The 23,361-nt window shown below is 46.1% G+C and overlaps 2 protein-coding genes across 3 annotated transcripts in view; both read right to left on the reverse strand.

The window, feature by feature from the left end:
• Positions 1-253, reverse strand: part of LOC119393959 (uncharacterized) — a 42,591-nt gene extending 42,338 nt beyond the window's left edge. For both annotated transcript variants that reach the window (XM_037661165.2, XM_037661164.2), the window contains exon 1: positions 177-253. In XM_037661165.2, the coding sequence (XP_037517093.2) occupies positions 177-207 (31 nt within the window). In that variant the 5' untranslated portion in view covers positions 208-253. The remainder of the gene's footprint in view (positions 1-176) is intronic.
• A 7,252-nt stretch (positions 254-7,505) lies between these two features.
• LOC119393958 (A disintegrin and metalloproteinase with thrombospondin motifs 5) overlaps positions 7,506-23,361 on the reverse strand; it is a 56,564-nt gene continuing 40,708 nt past the window's right edge. The window contains exons 9-15 of the mRNA XM_037661159.2: positions 20,771-20,907; positions 20,239-20,294; positions 19,445-19,553; positions 15,891-16,058; positions 13,221-13,365; positions 8,123-8,230; positions 7,506-8,039 (exon numbers count right to left, since the gene is read on the reverse strand). Coding sequence (XP_037517087.1) covers positions 7,947-8,039; positions 8,123-8,230; positions 13,221-13,365; positions 15,891-16,058; positions 19,445-19,553; positions 20,239-20,294; positions 20,771-20,907 — 816 coding nt within the window. The 3' untranslated portion in view covers positions 7,506-7,946. The remainder of the gene's footprint in view (positions 8,040-8,122; positions 8,231-13,220; positions 13,366-15,890; positions 16,059-19,444; positions 19,554-20,238; positions 20,295-20,770; positions 20,908-23,361) is intronic.

Below are 23,361 nucleotides of genomic sequence, written 5' to 3' on the forward strand. Positions count from 1 at the left end.
CTACGAAGTAATGTTTTGCGCAGAAACTGGTACAGCGAGCCAAACCTTTTATGTGGAGGAACCTTGAACATCCATCCATAGTTCACCATATTTGGTTGTTGATAATTTTTTACGCCAGAGTGCAAGACGACTATTTTTTTCAACCTCGAAAGACGGCCTTAATTACCACTGCTTACCTTCCAATACGTGACACGAAGGTAGAAGCATCAAACATACAGCTAAGCCAGCGAATTTGCTTTCGTGCTGCCTCCTCATGTTTCGACACCGCACTGCAAGCTCACTGATATTCCAGTCCTGTTTTAATGCGAGAACACTGCAGAGCACTTTGCATAATGCGAGTTTGCGAACATTTCGATGCATGCTTGTCATGAATTAACATTTCGTTTTCGTTTCCGCATGTATGCCCTTATTGGGTCTTGTCACCGACTTGCAAACCTTCAATCAAAGCGCGGTTGCTCTTCAGCGTCCTCGTAGGAGACACCTTGTTGATCAGCATACTGAATCTTGATGTGACATAGCATGAGTGATCACAAGCCAAGCTATCGAAACATTAATTGAAAAAAAAGTCACAGTTTCATCGCAAGGGCGAAGCAATGAATGCGATAGCAACAAATTGTAGTGTTATACGAAGTGAGGTTGGCAGCTAAATGTTTTGTATCCGATCTCGCGTAACTACAAAACGCTAAATACGGCCGCTTCGGGGAGCGATGCTCTCCGCATAGTCACTTCGCGCTGAGATCGCAGCATGTAGAAGGGTATACGAGCCGCCCGCTGTGATGGCTGTCGAGGTAGCGCGAGCGCCCGCGATCGAGACCGCGCTCTTAGATTCAAAGTTCAAGGTTGCTGCTCGCGCGACACCGCCCCCCCCCTCGCCTCTTTTCATGGTCGTTAAAGACGGGTGGGACGTTTCCTGTCTGCTTCGACGGCAGGCCTCCCGAGCGGGTTGTTGTTCTCGCGTGCGCCCTCCGAGCGACGTAAATGGGCCGGCTCGTTTGATATCTGCTTCGACCGCGTTCGCCGCCCCCGCTCGCGCGCTTTTACCCGCGGTAGAACATGCGATAAGCGGGGGCTCTTATCAATTTGGACTTCATACGGGACATGGCGGCGATGGCGACGGCAAAATCCCGTCAAGGCTGTCCATATAATTGCTATCGCAATAAAAAAACACTTGATGGCAAAACAGTGCGACCGACGGTACAGCGAAAGAACAAACATGACGGCGCTTTTGCCAGTTTGTTCTTTCGTTGTACCGGTGTTCGCGCAGCTTAGCCATAATGTAGGTAAACCAACTAGTCCAGCTAAGAACTCTTGTGCATTTCAAAAGGTACTTATTGCAAGGTTTTCAATGCTAGCAACGTGCTTCCTTTTGTTCAACATAGTTACTGAGTTCAACAAAGTTAATGAACTCGCCAGTAAAGCCATGTTTATTCAATTACTGGTGGTAGGAAGATACGAGGCGTTACGTTATCCCCACCAAATTATAGGTCTGGGCAATGTTAAAATCTTCAATTCTACTTTTAGTGGCACGAAAACGTCGTATAAAATAGAGAGCACAGGTCGCTGTAGAGAAGAAAGAATGGAATCAGTGATGCCGGCCTTTCGTACATTATAGGTTGCACGTACTTTACATGCCCTAACTTATAAAGTCACGAGGATATTAAATGCTTGCCGCCCCATGAACATGTCAGAAGTAAACTCTCTAAGCTCTTTACTCTGGAGTTTTAATAAAGCAGAAAACAGGATTCGCAATGCAGTGTTAGCAGGTACCTCACGAAGTATACGCCTCACTGTGTCTTCAATGCAGATATCCCAATAAAAGCACCAAGAAATGACTACGTGGAGTGTATGTTAACTATATGCGTGTACATGCTTGAGCTACCAATTTATAGGCAACCGATTCTTAGTCATTCCTGGAACAAGCTTATTCGCCACTTTTACAGACAGGATCGACATAGAATTCTGACACGCACTCGATATGAGCATTACTACTCGGCGCACACACCTTTCACCGCAAGTCTTCACTTCACATGCCTCATACATCTACTTTGTTATTCTGATGCCGCAAGTACGGCATAGCGCCAGGCCCGTAGCCAGGGGGGAAGGGGGGGCTTGGGGGCCGCCCCCCCCCCCCCCGTAATTTTGTTTGAGTAGGTGTTTTGACCAAAAATAAATAATAAAAATAGGTGTTTTTCTCAAATAGTCAAGGTTCTCAGCAAGTGCCCCCCACCCCTGAAAAAAATTCCTGGCTACGGGCATGGTAGCCAGGCCCGTAGCCATGGTTGAGCGTCCATGGTTGAGCGTTCGCTTCCAATGCGGGAGGTACCGGGTTCGATTCCCAGTGCCGACCGGGAACCCACCGGTTTTTCCTAATGGGTAGAGGAGTACACCGACCTCGCGCTCGGTTGTTTCTGGGTACTCATCTCGAAAGGTGGCCCCATAAGGTTCTGCAAAGACCCCTGGGCGCACCTTAACCCACCACAGCCTTGGTGAAATAGTTGAGCATCCGCCTCTGCTGTGGGAGGCAGAGAATTGCTGCCACCGGGTACCTACCGGTAAAATAGGGACAAGCGCACTTCCGGCCTGGTGCTCGGCAGAACGAAGTTCAAAGTCGCTTGGGAGGGCACCCACCCTGTGGGAAATTGGCGGCATGGGACCGCCAGACCTAACAATAAGGTCACCCTCTTTTTTTTCCTGGCGTTTCAGAATGCCTTTTGGGAACAGTGGTGCGCACAAACCTTGCAAACTGCGGAGGATGAAAATAAGCTCGATTGTATGCAGTACATTTTGTTATTTATAACATTGAACGAACTGTTTTACTTCCGCAGACTCGAACATGTGCGTCGTATTGACACGTGGTTTTTGTTCTTCACTAAACTGATCAAGGAACATAATTCAAGCGGAGAGCAATTGCGACTTTTGTGGCTGGGAAAGTGTCGACAAAGCCTATACCTAGGTGCTGCTATGGAAGGTAGTTGCTTCCTTAATGATGAGAAGTCCGATTGTCAAAGCGTTCGTTGGCGTCAGCCCCAGTTCCCGTTGAACGACCTCTCGTCGCTTCAAGACGTCATCTTCCCCTGAACTTCTCTCTTAAGCATTCGCAATGTTATACTATATAAACATATTGTCACGGTGCGTCATGGACATGAGCTAGCGCGGTGCTCTCCGAAGATGAATACGACAAGTGAGCGAGAAGCGCTTGCGCGTGGGCTTTCTCAGCCGTCTTGTTTGGCTGCCGATTCACTGTTGTAAATATCCATTAAACCTTCATCTCGCCTCCGTCACATTTGGTGGAGGTGCTGGGTCTCTCTTGACGCTTCCGACGAGACGAATTTTGTTAGACGTTGACGTTGAGGGTGTGACTATTTCCGCGTTTATCCATACCAGAGCGCACATTTCTGTAATGCACGCAAACCTTCGCCGCCGACTGCACAAAGTACTGATGCCTGCCGCTTCCCGTACACTCCGAGTCGCTGATGGAGGAACTTTTGCCGTTCAAGGAATGTGCACAGCCCGTGTTTGTATTGCCGGTCATCCTACAACAGTTCAATTTGCCGTCATTGAGAAGTGCCCTGACGACCTAATCCTTGGCTTGGATTTTCTGTTCCGTCATTCTGCGCTCATTGATTGTGTGACTGGTGCTCTTCAGCTTGAGTTTCCGCAGCTTGCTGATTTTCCAGCCGACCTACCTCCACGCTTATGCTCTCGCCATTACGTCCGCTTGCCTCCACAAGCTGCTACATACGTCACTTTGTCGTCTTCACACGGTGTGCGCGATGGTGATTAACTCGTGACTCCTATTGTTGACGTACTGATGGCCCGAGACGTCGCCCCTGCTCACACTGTTGTTTCTGTGACTGTTGATACAGTGATCATTCCCCTTCTCAACGTCAGTATGTTGACTCATGTTATTCCGCAAGACATTTCTTCGGCCACCATCTCTCCGTTTGACAATTGCAAGGTTGCTGATCCGGACGCCGATATTACGCCTCCATGTCATGATGCTAATCTCAACTTGCCTCTCGATGACATTAACAAGATGATCGCTCCCGATCTGACCACAGCGCAAGCTACCGGCCTCCGTCGTCTGCTAGCATCCTATCGTGACATTTTTTACTTTGGCGACCGCCTTCTGGGCCAAACATCTGTAGTGACTCACAAGATCAATACTGGTGACGCCAGTCCTATACGCTGGCGTCCAAATCGCGTATCTCAACAGGAACGTCAAGTAATTCAGAGTGCAGTCGACAAAATGCTTACTAAAGATGTCACAGAACCATCGTCCAGCCCTTGGGCCTCCCCGGTCGCGCTCGTCAAAAAGCATGCCAGCTGGCGCTTTTGTGTCGACTATCGCAATTTAAACAAAGTAACTCATAACGATGTCTACCCTTTGCCTCGGATCGATGACGCCCTCGATTGCCTCCATGGTGCCCAATACTTTTCATCTATCGACCTTCGGTCCGGCTATCAGCAAATTTTCGTGGACCCCATGGACCGCGAAAAAACCGCTTTCGTTACGCCCGATAGTCTCTACCAGTTCAAGGTCATGCCGTTCGGACTATGTAATGCCCAGCAACTTTCGAACGCATGATGGACTCCCTTCTCCGAGGTCCATCATGTGTTCTGTCTGCTAATGCTACTTAGATGATGTCATCGTCTATTCATCTACGTTTTACAGCCATCTCACACGTCTGTCGGCTGTTCTGGATGTCTTTCGAAGAGCGTCTCTCCTGCTGAATTCTGCTAAATGCCGTTTCGGACGGCGCCAAATCACTATACTCGGCCATCTTGTGACTGCTGCCGATGTTCAACCGGATCCGGATAAGGTACAAGCAGTACAAGAATTTCCTGTCCCGTGCTCAACCAAGGACGTCCAAAGTTTTGTAGGAATATCTTCCTATTTTCGTCGATTCGTCCGCAACTTCGCCGACATCGCTCGACCGCTTACTGATCTCTTAAAAAAGGACGTTCCCTTCACGTGGGGCGTCGAGCAAGCATACTCCTTTTCTGCCCTTATCCATCTGCAAACTCGCCACCAATACTGGCCCATTTCGACCCAGCATCGCATACAGAGCTCCGGACCGATGCCAGTGGCCATGAAATTGGGGCGGTCCTCGGCCAACGACAGCACGGCAAGGATCGACTAATTGCTTACGCCAGTCGTCTTCTTTCGCCCGCCGAACGGAAGTTCTCCATCACTGAGCGTGAATGCCTAGCTTTAGTGTGGGCAATGACCAACTTCAGGCCCTACCTGTGTAGCCGAACTTTTTCTGTAGTCACAGACTATCACGCGCTCTGCTGGCTTTCATCTCTGAAGGACCCATCTGCACGTCTCGGTCGCTGGGCCCTGCGTCTACAGGAATACTCGCTCGTGGTCCACTACAGTGACCATTCCCATTCCCCATTCTGCGTGCAGTCGTCCTGACAAGTCGGTACGACTGCACACAGACACAGACTGTTTGTCACGTCATCCGGTTGAAGCGCCCGACGTCACTGACCTTCAGTCAGACCCCTGCGTGCTCTCCATCCGCGCTTCGGTTGATATCTCCACTGAACAACGACGGGACCCATTGTTACTTTCCATCATCGACCGTCTAACCTCCGCTTCACCAGACCCTTCCGTGCGCCTGTTCGAGTTACACGACAACATTCTGTACCGTCGCAGCTTCCATGCCGATGGCCCGGAACTACTTCTTGTGCTACCCCACCATCTACGCACCAGTGTTCTCGAACAACTCCACAACGTACCGACAGCCGGTCACCTTGGTGTCTCTCGTTCCTACGATCGCGTGCGGCGTCACTTTTTCCGGCCCGGCCTGTACCGTTCTGTGGTCCGCTACTTCGCTGTTTGCGACCGCTGCCAACGCCGCAAGCGCCCCTCTGCGCTACCTTCCGGCCTCCTGCAGCCCATCGACATACCTGCGGAAACATTCTTCCGTGATAGCCTTGACCTGCTGGGCCCTTTTCCTACGTGCACTTTGGGAAATAAATGAGTTGCAGTTGCCACAGATTACGCCACACGCTTTGCCATCACTCGAGCACTGCCAACAAGCTGCTCCACTGACGTCGCTGACTTTCTCTTGTATGAAGTCATTCTTCATCATTGCGTCCCCCGGCAGCTGCTTACCGATCAAGGGAGGTACTTCCTGTCACGTGTTGTGGATGACATTTTGCGTGCCTGCTCCACTGAGCACAAACTTAGCACCGCTTATCATCTACAGATGAATGGATTCACCGAGCGTCTCAACCGAACGCTGACTCAGATGTTCTCAATGTACGTCTCACCAGATCGCCGTGACTGGGACAGAACACTCCCATTGTCACCTTTGCGTACAACTCTTCACGACATGATACCGCTGGTTATTCATCGTTTTATTTGATATTTGGCCGACATCTAGCGTTGCCGTTCGACACGCTCCTTCCTTCGGCTGTACCCTTGTCTATTGAGTACGTCAGCGATATCGTTGCTCCAGCCCATGCAGCTCGTCAGCTTGCCCATGACCGACTATCCTTGTCGCAAGAACACCAAAAAGACCGTTATGACAGTCGCCGCCGAAACGTTCACTTCTCGCCGGGATCTCTGGTCCTCCTCCGGACACCATACCGCCAGGTCGGCTTATCAGAGAAGTTTCTCCCCGTTACAATGATCCCTATAAAGTGTTACGGCAACTCAGTGACGTGAATTATTAGGTCACACTCTTGGACACTGCCTCTTCGACCTCCTCACACCAAACGGTCGTTGTGCACGTTTGCAGACTGAAACCGTATTGCCCTCCTAGTATCTCGCTGCCATACCAAGCGCCGTGACGGCGCTTCCGCCGCGTGACAGTAATGTCACGGTGCGTCATGGACGTGAGCTAACGCAGTGCTCTTCGAAGGTGAAGACGACGAGTGAGAGAGAAGCGCTTGCGCGTGGGCTTTCTCAGCCATCTTGTTTGGCTGCCAATTCACTGTTGTAAATATCCATTAAACCGTCATCTCGCCTCCGTCACAACATGAATTAGAATCGATTCTACAAAATATTGCACCTCTGTGTACTGCGAGAAAGGAGTTAAATTCTCCTTAATACCAGCGTATACTGCTATGCTATCAGAGCGTCTATGATTTTCTCATAAAAAGACGATGTCGTACTGGTACCACTTGCGTGGCATAAACAGGCTGCAGAAATGCGAACCCTGTATTACCAAGGAATGCAGTGGCTCAGTTGGTAGAGCATCGGACGCGGTAATTGAAGGTCGCAGGTTTGGTCCCCGCCGGCGGCAACTTATCTCTTCGTCCACTTTACTTACTTCACATTTACATCATAATTACCAAAAATAAGGTCCCCTTTACTTACCTTGGCGTTATTGTCTGTTAGTACTAATTATATTGTGTCTAGCAAATAAAAACGAGCCCTTAAAATTGTCCTTCCTTTGTTCAAGGAAAGCAGTGTATATGTAACCAAAGCTGACAGTAATTACGGTAAATCGATGACCACCAAAAACTAAAGAGAAAGCAAGACAAAGAAAAAAACGTTTATTACGTCTTTTGTGCAGAGGCCGACTCTGTCCTCAGCACATTATCTCGTCCTCGGCTCTGATAACGATCAAAGCAGGAAGGAATATAGCTCGCGGAATTAGCTAGCTGTAACAAATAGAAAATGTGCGGGGGAGAGAGTACTTTACTTCCTTGTACCATCAACTCCCAATCTTTAGGTTGCTGTTTTTCTCTCCACTCTTACTAAGCGTCAACGAAAAATGATTGTGTTCGAACACTCCTAGGCTGTCGCTTTACATCTTCAAGTGCAAAACGGAAACTCCCAATGCCGGCTGGTGTAGGACTCTTTAACGAAATCGTTATGTTTACTTGATTTCTGCTCGCTTCTAGTTATAGGTGGCGTTAACACGAAAGTGACGCCGTTATTTTTTATTCGGGAGGTCATCAATATGTAGGCTACTTTTTGCCAACCTTCAAGTTAGCTCGACCAGTGAATTTGCACCGAGGTCGAAGGTCCGCACGTGGGTATTTTCTCGGGCACGAGTGCATTTATTGTTCAAGCAAATCTGTAAAGATGCGAGAAAAATGCTTTTTTGAGAAGTTGCAGTGCAATAGTAAAGTACTTATTGGTATCCGTATGTGTGCTTACCATACGAGGTTTTTCAGTATTGCAAGGTGTGCCATCAGGTGCGTCGTTGAATATCTTGAGGTGTGGTCTCTTGGGATCACTGCAAGCGATGCGACAGCTCTCTATACCCTGCGGTGATGGGTAAAAAGTTTGAATTATTAGTTATTTAGTCTTTTTTCGGCAACTGTAGATGTTGCGAGGCCATACTTTACCACGATATCTCCCGCGCAGTACACCCTTACTTACACAGTGGCATGCTGTACTTACAGCGCAGTACGCATCCAGCATGTCGTTGTGCTCGTATAAGTACAAGTTATGTGTCCGAGCAGTTGAGGTGAGGGAAGATTCTCGTGCGTTTAAAATACTAAGGAAGCATGCGCTATTTTTATTGCTTATAAAAACCAAGCATGGAGTAGAAATAGCATACGTTGTGTCAAAGAAGTTTGTTAGGGATGTTTTTTTTTTTACGTAGCGTATGCGGATATCTCGCTATTGCTTATGGTTTTCTTTCATCCTTAAATGGGACAGCTTTTACGAGTACAATATCCAGCAAGAGAAAGTGCTGCGAGCAGCACGTAGCCAGCTCAAGTATTCATGAGGCCCCATATATAAAAGAAACAATGAATTTGTCTGGAAGAAGCCGCAATAAAGAAAAGTGACTTCGCTCATTCCCTATGCTTGTGTACGCCCCCTCCTGTCCCGACTTCCTTCATTGAAGAGTTGGTAACCCTAGTCCGCCGAGCTGTTGCGGACGCCTAACTAACACTGTCATTTAACAAGTTGAAACCGTTATGCGCGTCTTTGTGCAGGCTGCCGTTATATGAGTGATGCAATAAATTATTAAGTGCGATTGTTTGCTGACTGCAGAAGGCACAATATGTCGCTTCGAGATGAAGTTTCGTGTGAGCCTCAATAACAATATTAATAATTGATGGTGTTTAACGTCCCAAAACTACGATATGATTACGAGGGACGCCGTTGTGGAGAGGCCTGGAAATTTCGACCTCCTGGAGTTCTTCAACGTGCAGCTAAATCTAAGTACGCAGGCCTCAAGCATTTTCGCCTCCATCGAAAATGCGGCCGCCGCGGCCGGGATTTGATCTCGTAACCTTCGGTTCCCTAATAGCATTTGCTGCGATATTCAAGGTGCAGCGTGTGTCCACTCGCGGAAACATGGAAAAAAAGTGAATCCGTGCTGAAACACTTCGGCGTACTAACTAAACATATTCTCTTGTCTTTATTAAAGACGGTAGTTTGAGGCGCAGATTCAGTACGGCCCTTCCAACACGTACGCGGCATTCGGTTAAATTGGACACGCCTCTTTGGGAAGGTGAATTAAGAGCTCTAGATAATGGCGCGCGTTGCCGGGGCCACCGCCGCGCACGCTTTTACACTCGTTTCTGGTTGCTGTTTTCGGGGTTTGCTTGCATCTGCGGTGACGTTTTGCGTTATAATAGAACATAATGAACATAATGAGCGTACGTGGTTCTGTCCGTGCTATGTACGGTGAATCTAGGTCATATGATATGTCTGACTTCAACGCAGATGGCTCCCGCGCGCGTTCGGTGTCGTTCGGGCGCTCGCACTCGCATGTGTTTATCTGAGTCTTTAAGGACGGATTACGCTTGTAAAACAGGCGGTAAATAACCCCTCACAGCGTACCTATGACTGCCGATGGGTGCACGTGGGCGCCGAATATGCCGCGCAAAGCCGAGCTTACTCCGGGAGCAATTTGTGATTTTTCAGAAGTGCTTTCAATCGTGCATAGTCTGTGACTATTACAAAACGTGGTTCCTGTCTTGTTTTCCGTTAAAAATTGTTTTCGTTGAGACATTCCCAGGATTTGGGGACATTTCTGCGTGGCACCATCTCTCGGTGGTAGCAACGGCGTCCTGCCATAACTGAGTAGGAAATGGGCGAAAAAAAACATATCTCTTGAAAAAGGCAAGCTATCAAAAACGACTCGGAGTTCTATACAGTATAGACATACTGGAACGTTCTCGTAAAATTGCAGTATCGCACTACAAAGCATGTGGCTTCCCAAAGACCATTGCACACCGCCCATTATAAACAAATCGGGCCCCATTGTAAAACTTTAAACACTCCGGGAAGCCACGCGGTTTGTAGTGCGACACTGTAATTTTAACAGAATCTTTAAATAAGTCTCTACTGTAAAGAACCGGCAGTCGTTTTTGATACCTAACTTTTTTCGTCAGATATTATTTTTTCGCCTATTTCCCATTCAATTACGGCAGGCCACAGCAGTCACCGACGAGAAATGGCGGTACGTGCATATGTCCCCAAAACCTGGTCATGTTGTTTAAAGCAAAACACTCGTAGCATAGATGTATATAGTTACGGTGCGTTGCATAAAGAGTGGTTTTAAATCCAAATCACCCTCTTATATATTCACACTCATCGGGGCTCACTCACGTTCATTCACATTTCCACTCGCAGTCGTCGATACTCACATTCATTGGCACTCACTCAAGTTCATACTCATGCCTACTCACACCCATCGGAACTCTCTGAAACTCATGCTCACTCTACTCACACTCATCGGTACCCACTCACTTTGTTACTCACTCCACTTATCCTCATTGATACTGACCCACTTTCATGCTCCCTTATACTCACGCTCATCGGTACTCACTCACGTTCAATGTCACGTTCGCTCACATTCGTCGATACTCGCATTCAACTTACGTCTACTCCCACTCATCGGCATTCTCTCACGCTCACACTCACGTCCACTCGCCCTCGTCACATTCCAACTCACGTCTACTCACGCTCATGAGTACTCACATTCATACTCACGACTACACCCAGTCATCGGTAATCACGCATGTTGTACTCACGGCAACTCACGCTCTACGGTACTCACTCACGTTCATTCTCACGTCCAGTCACACTCGTCAATACTCACTCACACTCAACTGACGACTCCTCACAAATATATACTCACTCACGTTCATACTCGTGCCTACTCTCATAACTGAGTAGTCACTCACGTTCATACTCCCGTCTACTCGCACCCGTGTGTACTTGCTCACGTTAATACTTCTACTCACACTCATGAGTGGTTTTGGGACGTTAAACCCCAACAATTAAATTATTACTCATACTCCTGAGTACACACTCACGTTCATACTCAGGCCTACTCGCACTAATGCGTGCTCCCTCAGGGTCATACTCACGTCTGCTCCCACTCACGAGTACTCACTCACATCCATACTCACGCCTATAGTCACTCATAAGCACTCACGTTCATACGCACGTCTACTCACCCTCATGAATGCTCACACAGGTTTACACTCACGTCTACTCACACTCATGAGTACTCACTCACGTTCATACTCATGTCTACTCACACTCTCGTCCATACTCACCTTTACTCACACTCATGAGTTTTCACTCACGTTCATACTCACTTGTACTCACACTCATGAGTACTCACTCACGTTCATACCTCTACTCACACTCCTCGTCACTCACTCATACTCCTACTTACAACGTTCAAATGAGTGTGAGTGAGTGTGAGTGTGAGTGTGAGTTTGAAGGTGTTAGTCTTGCAGATATGCGATTTCCTTGACAGGTAACTGGATGGGCGCAGAACTAACGCATGATGGGCCCCGCTTGATAATGGTGAATACCTGAATGATCACGCGCGTGCGGTGGTCCGCATGCTTACTGATGATGATGGCTTTATTAAAATTCGGTATGTATGGTACATGACCTGTAATGTAGCACCAAGTTGCTGCCATGCTTTTGCTTAACGTTGCTGCGTGGTCTATTCTTGGTGTCCTCTTTCTGCGCTGTTTCAAAAATTTTGTAGCCGTTCTGCACAGAACCCCCCCCCCCCTACCTCGGATAAAGTTCCTGGGTACGGCCCTAGAGTCAGCTGATGAGTGAACTGTTGGAGATGTGCCAACACCCCCAAACGCCATTATCCTGTCTCTATTGGGAACCAACATATGGCCTTTCTACGTCTGACTAGGCCCTTAATCAATATCACTTACTATTGGACGTATATTACGTAGCCCTATGCTTAGGTACCAAGCACCCATCAAACGTCAATTTTCTATGTTCACGTAGGGCGAAGCAGTCTGCTACTTCCTGTCGTTTTCATGAGCACCTATCGCCATTCAATTAGTTTCAAATAATGATCAGGATGGCTAGTTGACAAATTCCTGTATTAAACTTCACACAACCGACACAGGAGAAGCACAATATGGCTTTAATCGTCTTAGGTGGATACATAAGAGACTCCGGGAGTTTTTTTTCTGTGCTTTTCATGCTACTAACAAACTAGTGTTTCTTTACCCATGTTACGGTTTAAAGGCCTAAGAATGAGAACGGGAGTTGTATGTAAAGTTACCAGTGCCTTCATACTAAGATCAAACAATAATAGCTGCTTCCACATAGGCCAGGCATGCGTTTGTGCCCCAAAATGACGTTTTGTTTTCCTTCAGCACCGATTTCTTTCTCCTCAGGACCTGAATAAAGTTCATACTCACTCACTCACTTCCTACAGATGGAAGCTGCCCAGCAGTAGTGCAAAATTAAACGAAGCTAACATGATGGGAAACCGCAATTTACTCGTGCAACCGACCAAACAGATGTCCCAAACTATAGAAACCCCAGGAAAGCAGGCATACAGCGTCGTTTTATTTACTAGTGGAAGTGCGGAAACGTTTATTTTTTCCGTTGACGATACTCATGTACAATTTGCTGTTGTTTTCCTGAGTAGTTTTGAAAGGAACACAGTCACCAGCCAGCGCGTATAGCATATTATGTGTAATCCCCATCTGAATAGACGTAGCTCACATGAAAATACTTATAAACGGTGGGCGTGCACAGTTCACTAAACGTTGATCTTTGCCCGCTGTAGTGATTTCGGCTAAAAGAAAGAAAGGGAGAGAGGGAGGGAGGAGACAGACAGGGTCACCGGCAGGCAAAATAACAACCTCTAAAACTACTCAGCAAGATAGACGTATCTTTGTTAGTTGACGAAAATGCTTTGGTTGCCTGCTCATGCATGCATGAACTTAGGGACTTTGTGAATATGTCTTCTTTTATCATTTATAGCTGAATGAGCAGAGGTGTCTCTCAAACTAACCTCCAAGTAGCGTGTTCCTGGATATTCCTCATAGTGTCGTTTACAAAATTCATCCAACGAAGGCCGAGTCTCATTCACATCAGCAAACGTCAATATTTTGCTGGGTCTTGAAGTAGTCGTAGTTAAGCACTTTCCTTCGTCACTCCTATTTAAGGACGAAGAAAAAAAACGAGGAAGCGAAGGAGGCAGTGGTTGCACATCAAAATGAGGGATATTACTGCAAAACGGAGATTGTTTATTTGTACTTTTTGAGGAGACTCTTGCTTTGTTTCCTTTAGCTGTTGCACAGCAAGCATAGCAGCCTGTGCGAACATCTTTGAAGCAACATATCTCCCGAAAGCCTGGCGTAGGGCCGGTATGGAACAGTAACGTAAACGAAAGCCGCACAAATGTACTAACACTAAGGGAGACGAAGACAGAAGAGTGGATCGTAGAACAAGGTATGTGCTGCCTTGATAGATGAGGAAGTGCGTGCCGCGAATTCGCATTTGAGAGCAACAGTGCTTTTGTATGATGGGTGATTCCGTAACCAATGTTCTACAACTAATTATGTATGAACAAATTTCTTTTTACCAATTTGTAAGGTTGGACAATCACGTATAACCTAAAAAAGAGAGAGAGTGCAGAAATGTCGGAAAGGCAGGAATATTAACGGGCATAATTGAAAATTTTGTTGAAGCGCACCAAAAAAAAAAAAAAAAAAAAAACAGACGGACAGAAGAGGCTGACAAGGACAGCGCTTGCTCTCACAACTGAAGTTTTATTGATCAGAAAAAAAGGTATTTAAAGCGGTTACATGGCTCTTCGCGCATGTGCAACAGAACAGGGTGCAACAGAAACCACTCGTATCGGGATTACATAATAGTCGCTGTTATCTGCCATGGTGTTATTGCCATGGTGCCATGGTGTTATGGTGTTATTTGCCAAGGTGTTTAAGGAAAGTAGCATGGGCCTTGAGTTCACTACCGAGCAGCCTAAAAATAAAGAGTTGCAATTCTTGGATTTAAAATTGAAACTTGGTGGGGAACACATCTGCTGGTGTTACCAACCAAGAAACGCTAAGCCAGTGCTAGATTACGCGTCTGGGCACTCAAAGTTGGTAAAGAGGGGTAGTGAAATCTTGTATTATGTCAGCTTTGCAGAAATCGTGTGGGCATCTAATCAGTGAAAGTTTCAAGAGTCAGGTGGAAAAATACCAAAAAGCAGGTTACCCGAAACAGTTAATTTTCTCAGTGTGCACGGTCCTAGCCAGAGAAATAAAGGGCAAAAAACAAAGATCCGGTTCGGAGACAAATAAGCGAAGGAAAATGGCTATCATTCCATACGTACACAAGTTGGCACACAACTTAAAGCACGTTGGAAATAGTTACAGCGTAGACGTGAAGTTTTCGGCAAAACCCAAACTAGCAAGCTTGTGTCCACGAGTTAATAAGCCCATAGGTTCGAAAGCTTGCTCCGTAAAACACAGAAACATGTTCGTGAAGTGCGTAAAGGGAGTGGTATATATGACACCTTTTTCTTGTGTAAAAGTCTACATAGGCCAGTCGGGAAGATGCGTGAACGACCGCCTTAGAGAACACCACGCATCTGTTAAGGCATCAGGCAACTCTCATCTTGCAGATCACTGTAGAAACTGCGGATGTTACCCCATGTTTAAAGAAACAGAAATAATATTTCGGCGCAAGGATCAGCTAACACGTGAGATAGTGGAATCTTACCACATCCGAAAGAGGGGACATGACTGTGTTAGCCAAGCTACGATTGTTCTGCACGATAAAGAATGCGCGTATCTCGACACTTAGTATTTGCAAAATATTAAATGGCAAATAACAGCGACTATTATGTAATCCCGATACGAGTGGTTTCTGTTGCACCCTGTTCTGTTGCACATGCGCGAAGAGCCATGTAACCGCTTTAAATACCCTTTTTTCTTATCAATAAAACTTCAGTTGTGAGAGCAAGCTCTGTCCTTGTCAGCCTCTTCTGTCCGTCTGTTTTTTTGGTGCGCTTCAACAAAATTTTCAATTATGAACGTAATCCAACTGGCCCAACTTACCATCTTGCTGCAATATTAACGGGAATTTAAACTTCTGGTTTGCTATCCTATTCTAAGATGTAGCGAAAGAGGGGAAACAAAGGCCACCAGATGACAAGAAGAGCAGAAAAATGAGGCCGGATTCACACAGCCATAAAATGTACCGTCCCGTCACTATCACGGCATTGGCATCCGTCAGGTTACAGAGTTTTATTACGGCTTTTCCTTCGAGAATGACACGCTGATGACATTACGATCATCGAATAGCGCCATTGTCATGTCATTATTTGGAAAAAACGAGGTAAACAACCAGGGGCGTAGCCACGTTAGGGCACACCGGGCCCGTGCCCCCCCCCCCCCCCCGAAATTTTTTTTTTTGCCATAGCTTACAGAGCAGAAAATGACGCTCGACCACATCTGCCTGCTCGTCCCCACTACAGATTAAGGAGGTGCCCCCCCCCCCCCCCCCGAAAAAAATTTTTGCCTACGCCCCTGTAAACAACGCTGTCTCGTGACGAACGGTAGTATCGAGACGGCGACGTAACGGAGTGTTTGACGGCTGTGTGAATGATGCCCGAGAAAGAGGGGTTTACATGTAGCCTTCGTTTTCTTTCGATTACTTGAAGAGTACTCACAACAAGTAAGCTGCTACTTGAACGGCGCTACACCAGGAGAATTCCGCCTTCATTCTGGTCCCGAGAATGGATGACATGATGTGTTTCAAGTTGGCCGGGCATATTTGTGGGTCTACCCGACTTGGTGAACCCGGAGGCAGTGTGGCGCCATCGTGCTCCGAACCTAGGCTGAATCAGGTATACAGTCATAAAGGAGCCCTGCAGCACTTTTCCTAGTAGCCATGGAATGGCTTCAATAAAGGACTTATTTCCTCACGAATCTACTCCCGCAAAAATTTTTAGAATCCGTTCAGTACGAGCGGAGTTGAAAATATTCGTCGCACGCTGTAATTGCTTTCTCTCTTCTGTCGTCCCCACGAAAGCGCTGGAAGCTAAGCAGGGAGGGGTGGCACGGAAAGAAGGTAAATCACGCGTGCCTCGTGACCTCGAGCCCTTCTTTTTTTTTATATCGTCGAACGCGCGGCGTACTCTCAGTGCGATCATGCGCGCGCGCGGGCAAGTGATGGACTCCCGCGGCGGCCGCAGTAACTACCGAGCGCACCATGTTCAAATCAGCCAATAGTGTGGAACTTCAATGAGTGACGCAGTGATTTTGAGCCAATAGCATCATTTGTCGAGAGAAGAGGAAGCGATATTTAGCTGACTCTGAGAATTTATTGTAAATCCCAGGCCGCGTGCTGGGCTATAATGTTTGGCTCGCGTGCTCTCGGGAGCCTCGACTACCGATCTGCAGCGTTTTCTGACCAAGCTGCAAAAGTGTTGCAGGGCCCCTTTAAGCGCATAAGCGAAAGCTTTACGATAGTAACACTGTATATATTTGCCATCTATTTTCGATAACGTTAATTATTGAGCAGCATGATGCAGTGGCATCTTTTAGCATTAACTTACACCCGCAATCACAGTAGCTAGTGACGTACATAATGTACGATCAGAAACTTTAATGACTGACACTGGCGCATCGATGTCAGCCCAGAGAATAAAAAAAAATGTTAGATGACAGCATCAGGGTGGAACCTATATAAAGGAAAAAGTGCACTGGCGCCGTGCTGACGTGCGCCGGAAGATCAAGCACCACAAACGTTATCTACCGCGCTAAATCAGTATAGTTTACTTGTTCGTCCTATTAGAGTTCCTTTCTGTCTCTTTGTCTGCTTACGCTGTACGTACTTTTGAAGGTACGCTTTGATATTATTCTGGGTTGTGTTCGTGTTCAGACCAAAAGGTTAAAATAACAGAGAGTTGAGCTAGTTGGTAAGTATTCATGTTAAAGAGACAGGGCGTGTAAACACGCACAGAAGAGACTGCCATCACGACCGCTGTATAATTGGAAAAGGTGCGTCCTAGTGAGAGCCACAAACGGCGGGAAGCGCCAACCGCCGCCGTGATTGCACAATTCATACCGCATCAAGGATGTTTAAAAAAGAATACATGTGTCTTTGCGTTACTAGTTTTCAAAAGAAGCCTCGAAATATTGCCAAATAATATTCGAAATAACGTCAGCAGTGCCACAACGATCTCTTATTTCATAATCTGGACAATTAACGCCTCTCTGACACTTTTTTTTTCAACACGTGCTTGCTGCTCAGTAGGGCTCAGCAGGGAACCAGAGTTCTCCCTACAGCCAACTCGGGAGTAGGACAGCGTTCCCGCTTGTGCCCATATGTTTATTCAGCATGGCGTGACAGGCTGCACCTTTTAGTGGCAGGAGCTACGAGGGGCACTGCTATTTCTCTTCCGAGCCCTTCCGGTCGAGCACTTACTTCATGCTTCGGGAAGAGTTTGAAAAACTCTCGTAGAAAATAAAAAATGATACGAAATCGATGGTTCGATTATAAATTTAATAAAGTTAATAGTTACATTCGATACATGCGATATCGGAGCATAGGTTTACTTGAGATAAAGGTCAAATAAATGTCAGGATAATGAATTAAAATGAATTGAAGGAGTTCACAGAATGAGCAAACAGTTTTCCCGCGAGCAGCTGGGATCATTGCTGCGCCTGGCGGAGCATATCTCAACCACGCGCTTCATTCTACATGGCTTCTGGGATCCGCTTCGGCAGTGCAACGAGACACAAAATTAACCCAAGGAGTACGCCAGAGAACAAGAACGCCGACTTGCCAGCGCCCCTACCAGACACCTAAGTCAAGGATTACGGTTGCCTCTCATTCTTTTTTTTTTCTCCTGACTTCTCGTACACCTCGAAAGCGGTGCGGTAGTGGAGTTGGGCGGATCACATGACCGGCTTTAGAGACATTACGAAACACTACAGATTGAACAGACGCGAAAATCCATCTCTTAAACGTCAAAGTAAACAAGAAACGGGGGGTTGCCTGGAGACAACTACAGACACACTCGTATCCCAACCCGGCGATCCTTCGCGTGGAGCCAGAGCGACGCTGTAACCTCAAACAGCGGCGCGCTATGGGAGGCGGTCGGCCGTCTTGCTCAGCCTCGACCTCGCCGATCAACTGTGGGCCGTCCAGCACGCCGAGGCAGCCGCCCGTGTGCAAGGACTCCAGGCCGTCACCTAGGGCGGGGTTTTTATGGCCCCACCCCGCCCAATACCACCGGGCATGGTCAATAAAGTTTTTGCTCACTCACTACCGTTTATTCTTCTATGGGTGAGCTGAGAAAATGTACTCGCGCTTCAAACCAAAACCAGCTGGTACGATTCTCTTACAAAAATGAAGGACAGGCGTAGCATAGGTCAAGTTTACGCTCATTCCTATGTTGTGATCGACTATTTAAGGTGCCCGAGGTGGTGAAAGTTAATCCGGAGTCCTCCACTGCGGCGTTCCCCTTAATCATACCGTGTTCTCGGCACGTAAAAAACCTATAAAGTATTCTTAATAATTCCTTTAGGCATCTATCTCATTTCCCACTCCCATAACGGCAAGAACTAGGCGATGAATGCTGGTGTATAAGACGTATGTGAACGATTACAACTGCTTCTATATCGGTCGACAACTCTCAGTAGTTTGAATGAGATTGAAAGAAGGCAGTGTTGCTGTTTAACAGCAGATAGTAAATGTTAGTCAACACTAGTCCACATTAGCCAACACGTCATATCGGTAACAAACATTAACTATCACTTCATATGGCAACACAACCAAGGATTTTCCACAGAGGAGCTAGTAATAGCTCGAATAGCACGTCAGCTATATTTTTACCTTATTTAGTAAGAATTAGACAGTGTTAGTCAACAAAAGCCTTCATTTAGCCAAAATTGGCCAGCATTCGCCAGCACTGGCCGACATTAGCCATGGGTTAGTCAACATTAGGCAGTGCTAACAAGTGGTGGTATTTTGCTAGTAGATACGGTAGGCCAATACACCACCATTAACCGTTAACAATTAGAAAGATGGGGAAGGTGAGTCTGCACGCTATGTACTTTCACGTATAAAATAAGAATATATTTTCTGACTTATTTATGTGAGATCTACCACAACGCCAGCCTCGTTGGAGCTTGCTCGCTGTGTTGGATGATAATACACATACTATTCCGGAAAACGTGCCACTTGGGAAGGGATATTGATGCGAGTGTAACTCACAGGTGCCCAACCTCGTGTGTCAGGGTGTGAGCGGCGGTGAACGTCCGGGGTATGTCTTCCACTATTGCCGCCTTTTTAGAGCCGCAAGCACCTCTTACTTCCGCAAGTCCTGCAATGTGGGAATACCAAAGAACTTAGGGACGTATTGTGAGCTGGACATGTCACCCTAATGTCGCTCTCAGTGCATGCTGATTGGCTGGTTAGAGAGAGGCGTTGAAGCTCTCACTTCAGTCATTGGACACGCGGGATTCTATGTCCCGCAAGGCGACACTGTTGCCGAAACATCGTCTCAGAATACGTGCCACTCCTTGTAAAAGCGCGAACGCAAGAAAAGGATACTATGTGGTTTCTAATAACGAACATCAAGACGACATTACGGAGTATAGTACCAGACTAGGAGATATAATACACATTGTATCACATTGAACGGATGGTGATTCCTTCAGCACTAGTTCATGTACCGGAGGCACGACACGGGTGACGTATTTCAGCGAAAACTTGAATAGTGGCGTTTCGGTCCAATGGATAAACACAGATAAACACAGAAATGTAAGAAGGTTGAGAAGCATAGGCATCTCGTTATTTCATTTTGTGATTATTTACAACGAACTTACTACAATCTGTCCGGTCTTCGTAGGTATACCAGATTGCATGACCCAACAAATAGTGGTTAACTCCGTGAACCACCAGTTAAGCGGTGTGCTGGCCGTTCGATGGTACATATAATCGTGCGACGCCTCTATATTTTGTCAATGTATGTGTACCCCGGAAGTCTCCGTGTCTTGCGAACTTACCAACGATGTCGGTGTTCAAAGTCGGCGGGTTTGTGTACAACATGCCGACATCCAACCTGAAAATGAGCCATACAAATGGTTAAAAAACCACATTGCCGGCCGCGAACGCTGCATTTCGAAAGAGATGAAATGCTAAAACAACCGTGTACTCAGATATAAGGGCCGGTTAAATGACCCCACGTAGTCAAACTAATTCAGAGTGCCCCACTGCACTGTGCTTCATAATAATATTGTAGTTTTGGCACGTAAAAACTCAGATATTATATTAATTATGCAGCACGCATTCTGTGTACTTCTCCTTTCTCTTCTGCGCCTATACTTGTGCCGTCACGATTATTCGTTGGTGATTTACACATTTGTACAAAGACCATTGATATGTAAGCGTAAAGAAATTCGCAAGAGTTCTGAAAATATCACTCCATGCGTGCTTTTCATATCAAAATATTCTATAACGTCTCGAAATCTCACAATGGGCACCTTCCCTCTATGCGCACTTAGAAGACCGGCCAGTAGTTTTATATGCTGCCCTTACCCTGTGAAAAGAACGACGGCGTCGTCATCCTTAAACAGGCTTTGATTTTGCACAAATAAATTCAGTTGGTCCAGCGTCTTTCTAAGCATGATGCCGTCACGCTGATCGTATTTTTCGATGAAAGTTTCTTGCGCCTGCTGCAATATACATGGAAATGGCATATATTTAATGTATTAAAAATGTATGTAGTAAAATGTATGTATGTAAAAATTAATGTAGAAAAAAAAAGGAGCACTTGACATCCTTACGTCGACTTGGTGCAATGGCGTAGTGACGCTCCTAATTACATACTTATAAACATATTGCAATACGCGTACACCCGAAATGAAGAAAGAGAGAGAGCGTGTGTGTTTCAGCCTTTTCATCATGATAGTTTGTAGTCACCAGTTTAAAAAAAATGATGTCTCTTAAATTGCACTTTAACTTTTGTTGAGACTTTAAGCAATTTAGTTTTGTCGATTTATTGCTCTCATTGTTCCTTTCCACGAGAGGTTGGGATGCCTCAGCTAGAGTTACACTTCGAAGTCCACCTGAATACCAATGATGCTTCTCTGCGTCACAGAAATATTTTATAGGCATTTTATAGAAAACCTATCATCCGTGAGCGAACACCCGTAACCTACTTCAAGAACTGCACGGATGTGGACGACAGGAACAATCAGGATTGCTCATGACTGTCAGTCTCATCCATGGCTAACTTGAGAGCTCCTATGCATCCACTCTTGAGTAGCCCTGTTTCTTTGTGTATTTATATATCAGCTGAAGCGGCACATATGAGATGTTCACTTTTCCTTAAGAAATGAAGAAAAACAGGAGATAGAGGAAAGGCAGCGATGTTCACAAGTTTAAAATAACCGGTATGCTACCCTGCACAGGAAAAAGGGATGGGGAAGATTAAAAGTTGTGCTGGATCAAGGCACACATGCTTATATGCGCAGGGGATGGCTCAACCAGCATTATAATATGGACACATTAAGCAGTAATGAAATCACAGTAACTCAAATACTTTTTGCTGTAATTATAAAGTAGTCGTGAGTTACATTTATGGGCTGGTAATTTAGTAATGTAATGAATCACCTTATGGGAGTAATCAGAGCAAAATTGCTCAGTACTTTACCAATTACTTTTGACTAAAATAAAGGATGTCCGCTTTGCTTATGGCATCAGAAATTGACCATAAAAGGAAAGTAAAATAACGAGAACAAGTTAATACGAGCGCCAAACCTCAAGTGTGGGAAGTTGAACAAAGTTGAACAAAGCTGCAAATTATAGGCAGTCAAGCTGCCTATATGCAGCTTTTATCCCACCATCCTTACTGTTTATACATGTTTTGTAACTATGTGGCAATAAATTTCAACTTCAAGACAGATTACAATGTATATATACTGTAAGGCGTATATGAGCTAGTGCATGAATGACGAGCTTTTGTAGAAGTAATTTCAAAGCAATGTCATTACATTTCAAAAGTAATAGTAATATAATCTGATTACTTTCTGCCAGCTGTATTTTGTAGTGTAACGTAATTACATTTACAAGTATTTTAGAAAAGTAATTAGTAGTAATTAGTAATGTAATTTAACTACTGTTTAGGAGTAATGTTGCCATATCTGACTATGAGATGTCTTGTATACACGAAAAATTTACACCATATCCGCTAAAGGGGACCATGAGGCGATGCGAAGCAGCGTTTCGGCATGTCGAGCCCGCGTTTTAGAGGGGAAGTGGAGAGGGGGAGGGGAACAGGAGATGGAGAAAGTGGGGGGAAGGGGAGAGAGGGAAAGTGGGAGAGGAGGTGTGTGGAGAGTGTTCGGTGTGAGGAGGTGTGTGGAGAGAGTAAGGGTGGTCACGCCGCACACCACCACCACCGGTTTGAACTCCGCCATAAGATGCTTCGCATCTAAAAGATCAGGTGTTTTTCTCTGAGCAGCTTGATGAAGGGTGAAGCAATGAATGCGATAGTCTAGTACACTCTAGCCGGCGCATGCATGGCTTGTGTCGGATACCAGAGCTGGTAGAGCACGTCTTTATCGATTACTGGGACGCATTTTTATTTTGGGATGTTCTACAAAGAAAACTTAAGAAGGATGTCCCACTTACACCACGCGCGATTCGGTTCTTCGCAATAGAACCAGGAATTTAAAAATACCATATGTTCATTCTCCTTGGCTTGCACAGTATATGGCAAAGCCGCATGGCAGTTAGGCATTGTGATTTAGATGCTCGGCCAGTCGGTATTTATTTTATTGAACAAATCTGCAAGTTGCGAGAAGTCTTTGCAAGATTTTGCTACGATGATGAACTACTGAATGTTATGGACGACCTGTGTCACCTGAAACCATTTTAAGCATGTGTGGCACGTGGCATACTATTCTTGAAGCCGTAATACTAAGCTTGAAGCTTAGTGGGGATGTATTTGCTTTTGTCTGAATGCTACATGCTGCAATAAAGAAAAAAAATGGCGTCTGGTTGAGTTGTCTAACGCAGCGTGCTGGGGCGCGAGGGGTCCTAGTTTCGAATCCCTCGTCGGGTGCTTGGAAATTTTTTAGCTTCTGCTTTATTTTTCTTTGTGCCTTTTCTATATGTGTACACGC

Source organism: Rhipicephalus sanguineus, chromosome 5 (genome assembly GCF_013339695.2).
Source record: "Rhipicephalus sanguineus isolate Rsan-2018 chromosome 5, BIME_Rsan_1.4, whole genome shotgun sequence".
Classification (NCBI taxonomy): Eukaryota; Metazoa; Arthropoda; class Arachnida; order Ixodida; family Ixodidae; genus Rhipicephalus; species Rhipicephalus sanguineus.